General features: G+C 47.8%; 1 protein-coding gene across 2 annotated transcripts; it reads right to left on the bottom strand.

Moving 5' to 3' along the window:
• Nucleotides 1-7,306: 7,306 nt before the first annotated feature.
• On the bottom strand, nucleotides 7,307-9,922 carry LOC136516734 (transcription factor PCF8-like). 2 transcript variants are annotated; one of them, XM_066510216.1, is made up of 3 exons: nucleotides 9,474-9,922; nucleotides 7,888-8,578; nucleotides 7,307-7,803 (listed from the first exon to the last, which is right to left on the bottom strand). In XM_066510216.1, the coding sequence occupies exons 2-3, from the start codon at nucleotides 8,539-8,541 to the stop codon at nucleotides 7,657-7,659; spliced, it is 801 nt and encodes a 266-aa protein (XP_066366313.1). In that variant the 5' UTR covers nucleotides 8,542-8,578; nucleotides 9,474-9,922; the 3' UTR covers nucleotides 7,307-7,656. The 2 variants fall into 2 exon arrangements, with proteins under 2 accessions (XP_066366313.1, XP_066366312.1); XM_066510215.1 differs by having other exon boundaries at nucleotides 7,307-8,578.
• Between the last annotated feature and the right edge of the window lie 532 nt (nucleotides 9,923-10,454).

The following is a 10,454-nucleotide window of genomic DNA, read 5'->3' as shown; positions in this document are numbered from 1 at the left end:
TATGGTGTGGTGAAGGATAAGGGTACATGTGTAATTTCGCACCCTCACTAAACTGGCCTCGAAAAGCGAGATTTTCATATTTTCTGGAACGGAGGGAGTACTAGCAGCACTACTTATAAAAAAGCAGACACTTCCTTGTCAGGAGCATTGAGCAAACGTCCGCTGATCTCGCTCATCATCATCAGACTGACTCCAATAACGTGACCTAAATCTGATATCTATTTCACAATTTAGGTAACTCGCAGTGAAAAAAGCTACTTACCCATTCCTCGAGCTCTCCAACAGATGAAGCCCCAAATCCCAATCCGTGCAAAAGTGAGAGAGAGAGAGCGGAAGAGAGAGGGAAAAAAGAGAGAAGGGAGGAGAGAAGGAGGAGCAGAGCCGACGGCGGCGTTGCTAGCAGCGGCGTGGCGCAGGGCGGCTGCAGGGCAAGCGGAGCAAGGCAAGGGCGTGGCAGACGGCGACGGGCGCGGCTGGTCGGAGCTTCGGCGCGAGCCGGCCGGGGCAGGCGGGCTGTGGCGGCGCTTGTCGCGGCGGCGCAGAGCAAGGCAAGGCGAGAGCGGAGGCGCTGGGCGAGTAAGGAGGCGAGCAGAGCAGCGGCGCGATGGCGGAAGGGCGGCAACGGCAGGCTTGGTGGTGCTCGACCCCGGCGAGCAGAGAAGAGGGAGGGAAGAAGAGAGAGCAGAGGAGGAGAAGGAGGGGGGAGCGCGGAGGGAGACGGGCAGCACGACGGCGGCGCCCAGAACTTCGGCGAGTCGGCTTCATCGCGAGGGCTGCCCCTGCGGTTGCCCCCTCGAGCCCGCCGGCCGTGCTCCGCCGCGGATCCGCCTCGCCGAGTCGAGCCGGCCGCACCCTGCCCCGACGGCTCCTACGGGCCCACCATTTGCGTCGTCTCTCTTTGAAACGCAGATTTGCCTGCCGAATCACCGAGGACCCAGAATGGGTATCGTGTCTCGGTCCTCTGTTGGAGAAGTGTTTTGGTACCTAAAAATACTGTGCAAAACGCATTTTTGCGTTTGGGTACGCCGTTGGAGACAGTCTCAGGCATCAGGGCACATCAGGGCCGCCGGGCGCGCCCCCACACCACAGGCCAGTAGTATAGCCCACAGTGATCACACTGCCCCGGCCAGCGGCAGCGCCCATCAGGCCATCAGGCCGTGTGCTGGCTTTGTCAATTGTCATGCATCAGCCGTCCTCCATCATCGAGTCATCCATCGATCGATCAATCAATCAAACAATCGGTGGTCGTCGTGGTGACACTGACGCGTGCAATGTCAATTAGCCTCTCCGTTTGGCTGTGGCTTGTCGTAAACGATCGTAAATTTTCAACTGAAACAATATTTTTTCTCACACAAACCAGCCAGCAGTACTTCTTTACACTCCAACGACAATACGAACCAGCCAACAGCCGATGTCTTTCCGTTCCTGCGCACAAGTGCACAACGACGACGAGCGAGGCCGGCCTGCACTGCAGGTCTGCAGGCGATACGACACTCGACTCGACACACGCGCCTGTCTGTCTTGCAGTGCCGGTCCTAGGATTTTAAGGGCCCTCCGGCGATCTCGTCGTCACGGTCCCTCTTGATCATGTATAAAATCTTATAATATATAGGCGCTAATTTTACTTGCAAAACGAAAACAAATTCAATAACATATTTTTAATTTAACATGTCTGATAATTATCGAGGAACAATATAGATTAAGAAATATATTTGTAGATGTATGATAATTATCGAGAAATAATGTAGATTAAAAAAATATATATTCATTTTCTTTTCTCACCCATGACAAATATTTCTTAGGTAACATTATAAAATTCTAACATGTAAATTAGAAGAAAAATATGACTATATGGGTACAAAGTACTAGAAGTTTGGAATACTATACAAATAATTAATTTGAATTAAAAATAAAAAAGAAAAAAATACCTTGGGCCTAAACAACTAATCGGTGATCGCAATTCATAAGAAGCAAAGAATCAAGATGTCGTCGTCGTGGAGCCATGTCTGGTCGCCGTCCTCGTGCGCCGTGTCCGTGTCTCCGGTAGTCTAGCTCTTCGCGGCGGCGCGGCTCGCCAGCTCCACGCGTGTAAGGCGCACGTCCCGAACTCACGATCAGAGTGTGTTGTGTGCAGCGCGACTAGAAAATAAATGTCAATATTGTCTTTTTGGACCGCCTAGCCAGTTCTATGTCTCTCTTCTTATTAGTTTGCTAATATCTAATGGACTATAGGACCTGATGGTTTGTATACCTGGGCTTGGGCCCCTCCTCCGCTTGGACCCTCGGCCGTCGCACCTCGTGACCTACCCTTAGAGCCGGTACTGCTGTCTTGACGTCTTGTGTGTCTTCCCACCGGTAGACAAGCAGATATTCGATCCGAAGGCTAGTCTATTTTGTCCTGGCTAGGTGACTGCTGCTGCTCTCTTCTCCATTCGACAATTCCTGCCTATGAAAGAAAGCTGTGGCAACAGCAGGGCCGCGAGATGATGATGATTTCAGCGTGCTACTAGCGAGACTGCACGAGTGATTGTAATAAATAAACTAATGAAGCGGTTAATAAGTTTTAGTTTAGCTGGCCTGCTAGCTAGTGGTGAAAAAGAGCGACCTCACTTTAAGTGGTCGTCATCGTCTGCGTCTCACTAGCGCTTTGCAGTTGCGATTTGCATTCGAGTACAGTCTTTTCTCTTTTGCCGGCGACCGTACCGCACCTGGGGGGCTGGGGCCAGCTGGGGTATCTACATACTACAGTCCATGCAAAGCAACGAACTCACGGGCTCAGTTCGCTTCTTTATGATTCGTCTTTTTCAGCTGGAACGGTATTTTTCTCTCACAATAAATCAGCTAGACACAGTATTTCAATTTGTTTTTTTAGCGAAGCGAACGGGGCCATAATCTTCATCACTTCCGAATCCAGATGTGTGTGTATGTGTCATTGAGCTTTAGCTCATGCATGCTGTCGATCCTTTTAATGGACTGCGCATGTACATATGCATGCTACTGTATACATATGGACCGCAAAAGCCGCCGCATATACATGTGTGTGTCACTTCTAGCTGTAGATCAGTCACAGTCACTGAACGCGTTCCTAACGGTGCCATGTTTCTGCAAATTCTGCTGTCAAAGTTTGCCCCAACCTTAGACCTATCGGCACTGGATGTTTGCTTCACTGAGGATGAAATTTGGGCGGTTGTCCGCGATATACCGGCTGAGAAAGCGCCGGGACAGGATGGTTTCACCGGCCTCTTCTACAAAAAAGCATGGCCAATCATCAAAGCCGACGTAGTCGCTGCCTTCAACGCCTTCTGGGCCCTGGACGGCCAGAACTTCCACCTGATCAACGAGGTGTTGATGGTGCTGTTGAGGAAGAAGTCGGACGCCGATTCAATTAACGACTACAGACCAATTAGTCTAATGCACAGTGTTGGAAAGCTGATCACCAAATGCTTGGCATCGAGGCTGGCTACTTTCTTGGGGGATCTAGTCAAGCCGAATCAAACGGCGTTCATCCGAGGGAGAAGCATACAAGATAATTTCAGAACAGTGCAACTATCTTGCAAATTGTTAAGCAAACTGGGTGCCCCAACAACGCTCATGAAAATCGACATTGCTAAGGCATTTGACTCGGTGTCATGGCCCTTCCTGCTTGAGGCCCTGCAGCACGCAGGTTTCAGCAGGAGATGGAGAGACTGGATGGCGCTGATTCTATCAACAGCAAGCACCAGAATACTGTTAAATGGATGACCAGGTGAAAGAATATGCCATGCAAGGGGTCTGAGGCAAGGAGACCCGCGGTCGCCGATGTTGTTTGTTCTGTCGATGGAGGTGGTGCTTAACGCTCTCATCCTCCAGGCCGAACAGGAGCAGCTGTTCTTGCCGCTGGGCAACAGAGCCATATTTTTCAGGACCTCCTTTTATGCCGATGACATGGTCATCTTTATCAAACCAGCAAGGCAAGATCTGTTACTGCTTTTGTACATCATGGAAGCGTTCGAGCAGATATCGGGGCTAAGGACTAACAAAGAGAAAAGCAAGGCCACTCAGATCAACTGCTCCGCGGAAGAAACCCAACTTGCTGTCACCACTTTTGGTTGTGCCGTGGAGGCCTTCCCCTGTCGCTATCTTGGCGTTCCTCTGTCCATAAGAAGGCTTCGCCGCTCCGATGAGCAACCTATCATTGATGCAGTTTCAAACCGAATTCCAACATGGAAGGGGAACCTCCTAAACTTAGCCGGCCGTGCTACTTTGGTCTCGGATACCCTCTCAGCGATCCCTGTTTACATCTCCACCGCAGTCTGCCTATCGCCCTGGGCAATTGACTGTATTGATCGGAGTCGTAGGGTGTTCCTTTGGGCCGGTGCACAAACGGTCGCTGGAGGAAAATGCAGAGTGGCGTGGCGCATGGTCTCCATCCCTAAGATTCTGGGAGGGCTTGGAATTGTGGACCTGCGTCGTCTCGGGATTGCTCTTCGTCTGAGATGGGAATGGCTTCGGCGAACGGATCCGGCTAGATCTTGGCATGCGTTGCCATCACACCCCGAGCAGGCTGTCCGGGCTTTCTTCCAGGTTGCAGTTCACGTCGAGGTGGGCAACGCTCCAGCACGCTATTCTGGACAGATCGGTGGATCAATGGTCACTCTATTGGACATATAGCACCTTCCCTCCTAGCGGAGGTGCCGACTCGGCTGAGGCGCCGAACGGTCAGCTCGGCGCTGCACAACAGAGCTTGGGTCACAGACATAAGAGGGGCGCCGACGGTCCAGGTGATCTTGGGCTACTTGCACGTCTACGATCTGTTGCAGGGGGTCCAGTTGCAGCTGGATGTACAAGATCGTTTCGTCTGGCGTTTCAGCTCAGATGGAGTTTACTCGGCGTCATCGGCCTACAAGGCGATGTTTATAGGATCGGTCAAGCTCCGGGGGGCAAAGCAGCTGTGGAAGGCCTCTGCCCCACCAAAGATCAAATTCTTCTTCTGGCAATTCACAACAGGTGTTGGACGGCAAGTCGTAGGAAGAAGAGGGGGTTGCAGGACTGTGACCTTTGTGCACTTTGCCACCTAGCCCCGGAAACAATGGATCATCTGCTAGCTGGCGCATTGCGTCTGCACGCGAGAGGTTTGGGCCAGATTGCGTGCTGCCATTTCTCTTGTGCAGCCCGTTCACGATCAGTCGACGGCCGTTGATCAATGGCTTGCTGAGAGGAAGTTGTTACCGAAGGACCACCGTAGAGGCTTTGATGCGCTGTTCTTGCTGGTCTCCTGGCTCATCTGGAAGGAGCGCAACAGCCGGGTGTTTGAGAGGTTTGCTACCATGCCAGCATGGCTCCTTCCAAAGATCTTAGATGAATGCAATGCTTGGGTCGCGGCGGGGTTCAGGAGAATTGCCCCCTTGGTTGCTTCCTGGTCGCAAAATGGTTTAGTGCGTGTATTAGCGCCCTTTGTTTCTTAACGCTTTTTCATTTCTCTTCAGTTTGACCTTTTGTGTTGCAAGCCGTGGCTTGCGTTCTGTAATCGTCTTGCTACCCTCTTAATGAAAAACGGACTTAGTTGAGCAAGAGCAAGAGCTGATTTACACTGTGTGCTGACAGTTCCGACCTTACAGCAAAAGGCATTATATATGTTGGCCCTGCGCTGGTATATACATACAGGCTGCTGCTGCTAGACCTTCTTCATTATCTGGTTAATTGGTGAGCTGTAGTTGCTCATGAATTGGTCAAATATGCCAAGCATGCATGTAAACAATAGTTTGGTTCAAAACATAGCAGTCCTGCGTTGAGTCAAATGTCCAAAATGAGATAATGCATTTGATACACATATGCCATGCAATGAACAAAAGCATTGTTATCTTTGTACGGGGGCAAATGGATTTAGGCCGCATACTACCTCTGTCTAAAAACAAATCAGTTTTTAGAATCACTTTTAAGTCAAACTATCTTAAATTGAACCAATTTTATATAAATGATGATAACAACAACCATGACACTAGATAAGTATATTATGAAAACATATTTCATATGATGATACTAATTTTGTGTCATAAATATTGGTACGCTTTTTCTATAAATTTAGTTAAATTTAAATTACTTTGACTTAGGACAACTCTAGAAGTTGATTTAATTTGATATAGAAAGAGTATATATATGCTTCTTGGTATGTATTGAACATAACAACCGACTTGAACAAACGAATCACCCATAAAATTGTGTGCAAATAAATTTGAGGAAATTAAATCACCGCATCTGTGAGGTATTAAATTAGCAAACTCGAAACCTTGGAAAACCTCAATCTAGTACATGTTTTCGTATTAGGATTCTGTATACCAAGAGGAGTAATGATTTTGTTTTGTGATGCCATTTTAGTCAAATTGTGTAATCCTTGAACTGCATTATTAGTATTGTTAACTATGATACAATGAGTGGTGACATATTTTCAACCACAATGTTTTCAATGATTATCACTGAAGCGCTTTGGTTCAAAAAGTTTCACAAACAAGGTAGCAAAATATATTATAATTAGTGATATGTTCTCACATTAATATAAGAAAACAACTAAATTACATAAAGCTTCAAAAGTATATTAAATAGTGTGGTGTCTAGTCGAGCAACAAATTAATGGATGCCCTCAATTTGCAGTTAATGGTTGCCAATTTCTTCAGTTTTTTGGAAGGGCCAAAGGGTGATATGGATCAGATATCTCAAACATACTAGAGCCAAAATTAAGATTTTTTTTTGCTCGGTGGGCAATTTGATGAATTGAAGTAATATTGCAAAATATAGAGAATATTCTCCAAACTAATCCTCAGTTCAAACAATAGTCCTTATCACACAACTAAGATATTAAAGAAAAAAACAATTGGAGAAATATTGCAAATTATATTTCTAAATTGTGTTGAAAAAAGTGTTGGATTAAAGAAAATCACACAACTTATAAAAGAAAATTTGAGAAAAAAAACTCTAGTTGGCTAAACTACTGTATCTCCACTTAGGGAATTATGGATGCTATGGCAATGACTAATCCTATGTGCATGTATAGGCGATAATAACTTTTGGCTATATTATTGGCAATGTAATCTACAAGGTAATGCCATTTATCATTTTTATGGGCGATAATAACTTTTGGCTATATTTATTGTTATTGGCAATGTAATCTACAAGGTAATGCCAATAATTATTTTTAAAAACAGATATTAACCCTGACAAAAGGAGAGAAAATAAAGCATGAAAGGCTTTCTCCAAAATAGAAGTGGAAAAAAAAACATTAAAAACACAAATATTGGTATGGATTGCTCGACTGCGAAGGCAACAAAGTCCAAAAAGGAACACAATCTAGGTAAGCAGAAATTCAAGAACGAATTATAAAATTGTTATTACATTACCAACACACACACATCACACACCATCACCGGTTACTTCCTTGTGTAAAAAAGAAGCAACGAATTGCATTGCATGTCCTGCAAAAATAACCTTAATTACTATGCATGCTAGCAGCTCTCTACGCTAGAGCCCCCTCTACTTGATGATACCAAACAATACCATCTCAAAACTGCAGTTACAAGAGCTTTACGGAACCTTCAAACGAGTACTTGATTACTACTACACCAAGCTTTATTGTTCTACACTTCTACGTACCTTCTTGAGCAGTAGAGATCATCAGTGACCTAATCATCCCTGGTTGCCGGGGTGAAGGAAGCTTCTAGCTGAGCTCAGTGAGAGCTGGCCTTGCGAATGTTCGAGGCTATCTACAGGGAACTGATGATCGGTGGCTTCTTTCATGGCGAAGCCGCCGCCTTCCGGTGAGTAGAAGACGAGCTGAGGCCCCGGAGCAGCAAGAGACAGCAGAGATGAGAACGGCGAGTGGTGAGCCACTGTCTGAGGCGAAGTGCCGTGGCTCACCTGATGATCATGGACGGCGGCATTATTGCCATTGGTCGTCCAAGACTCACCCGCGGGCGTGTAGTACAAGCCGTGAGCCAGCGGCATGGTGGCGTTGACGAGGCCGATGGAATTGTTGATGCCCATGAGCCCTTTGATGCCGCCGCCGTGGCAGTGGCGTTTGTCGCCGTCGGCCATCGCCGCCGCGGAAGCGTTCGCGGTGGCGGCCCGGTCGGCGGCGGCTGCAACGTTGGAGAAGGGCGCCACCATGGACGGCGGCAGATGGGCGACGAGGTCATGCGCTTGCGGCGGGAACTGGAGCGGGGGCAGCTTGTCGATCTCGTGCTGCGCGGCGTCCAGCAGCCAGTCCACCACCTTGCTCGGCTGGCTGAGGCCCAGCCGTTCCTGGAGGTCGTAGAGCTGGATCGCCGTCGGCACGGACAGCCGCACGCGCCGGTCGCGCAGCCCCTTGACCGTCCTTACCTTGCTGTGCCGGTCCTTGCCGCCGAAGACCCGCGACACGCGCACGATCCTCGACTCCGTCGACGGCGGCCAGTGCCGAGAGCTCGACAGCACGGGACTCTTCGCGACGACAGCGCCGGCGCCGGCGGCCGTCCCCTCGGCCTTGGTGCATCCGGTCCCCAGCTCTTCATTGGTGAGGTTGCCGCTTATCATCTCTTATTAAGCTAGCCACCACTCATGATCATCACACCTAGTAATAACACGGATCATCATATCAGGTAATACTAATTAAGAATTAAACCAGCAGACTACTGCAGGGGAAATTAATTGGGCATGCATGAAATGAGATCGATGGCGCATGCATCGATCGCAGTGCGTGATGGTGAGCAGCATGTGGATGGATCGATCTGGCCACTGTTGTCCAGTGTCCACTGGTAAACGAGCAGCCTTATTCGGTACACAGACAGGAATCACGGAAAGATATGGCACTGAAACATGCATGAATTGGGTGGATAGTCGACTGTAGCTCTCTTTATGCTTTAATTTTGCTTACTCTACAGGCAGCAGTTAACTTGAATCTTCTTCCAAAAAAAACACTCAATGTAAATTTGAAGGTGTATTATAGAAAAATATGAATTAATATATGATGTTGGTTAAGAAAAGATTAACTACTTAGAACTACGATATAAAAGGATTCAGTTAATTTATGAGCACCTTGAATTGGATACAGCAGTGTGTCAGTATCAAACTGTCCTACAGTATAATCCTATCCCAGATTAAAAAGAAATGCTGGAGAAAATTAGAAACCAGTGGGAGAATGTAGATGAGGAACAAAATTAAAAGGCGCCATGAAAAATCAGATTCAACTGTATCTTTGTGTTCCAGTGTGTCTTTCATCAATTCGAAGAAAGCTTAGCATATATATACTAAAAGAGAAAAAGAATTATGTTCCCCAAAAGACAGAAGACAAGCACTCCACATATAAAAACAAGGGAGCGTGTGGCGTATGCACTAGTGTGAAAAATGTAATTTTTTTTCTCAGAGAAAATTGTGAAGTGTAAACAAGCAAGAGCTGGGGGATGAGAGAGAGAAGAACTTAAATCCGGGGGCAGCATGTATGTATAGATCCATTAAGAACCACTTACAAGCATCATCAAATTACCGGCGACGACAACCTTCCTTCCCCAGGTCAGCTCAGATCAGAGATCAAATAGCTTCGACCATGGCCCCTATGGCTGACGAATCAAACGGGATAGTTGGCCCCGGCCGACGACGGCGCCAATATAAGCGAGCTCGACGCCGCACACCGGAAATTCGTCCGGCTCAGCCCGGAGCGTGGGAGGACGGAGCTCGATCGATATCAGGAGATGGAATAATGGTGATGTGGATCGACGACCGGCCGGCTCGGGACGGCGGTGTAAGCCCTAGCTAGAAAGCTGTGTTAGCTGGAGAATGGGCGGAAGATCGAGGGAGGAGAGGAAAGGGAGAGGTGGTTTTGGACGCCGGCTATCTATCTATCTATCTACTACTAGCTGCTGTGCTGCTGGTGGTGTTTGTAGTGTGTAGTGGTACGGTGATGGGAGCAAGCACTTGTGAGTTGTGAGGAATGGACTTGCGTGGTGCTTGCTTGCACCAACTAAATGATCAGCTGGCGTCGTCGCTTTCTCGGGTCCCTGTCCTTTCACCCTATCGTGCTCCTCGTGTACGATAAGCTAGCTGCGGCGTACGTGTGTTACCGTCCAGCACAGATGGTGATGACGAGACCGCGCGGTGACTCCATCTTCTCCCTCGGCACGTACGGTGAGTAGTGCAGGACGGGTCGACGGTCGTGAGCTGCACGCGCGTATACTGCCGCGCCACACGCCTTCAAATATGCACACACACGTGGGTTTTTTTTTTTTTTTTTCTGAAGCAAACTTGCATTGTCAGCGATTACTTTGCAGCTGCAAGAGCTAGCTAGCTCATCACTAAGCTAGGTTGATTATTGCTGACGACTAATCAACTACTCCAGTGCAAAAAAAAAAAAAAAACACGTGAGTTTGATGTCGGCTAACTCTGTTTAAAAAAATGAATAATGCTCGATAATACTCCTACCTATCAGTTGTTTGAACTGCATATAATTTCAC

This window comes from Miscanthus floridulus, chromosome 17, assembly GCF_019320115.1.
Source record: "Miscanthus floridulus cultivar M001 chromosome 17, ASM1932011v1, whole genome shotgun sequence".
Lineage (NCBI taxonomy): Eukaryota > Viridiplantae > Streptophyta > Magnoliopsida > Poales > Poaceae > Miscanthus > Miscanthus floridulus.
This window is presented reverse-complemented; position numbering and strand designations above follow the sequence as displayed.

Excerpts from the sequence above, each read along its gene's own strand:
- LOC136516734 (XM_066510215.1), bottom strand. The coding sequence starts at position 8,541 with ATGATAAGCGGCAACCTCACCAATGAAGAGCTGGGGACCGGATGCACC.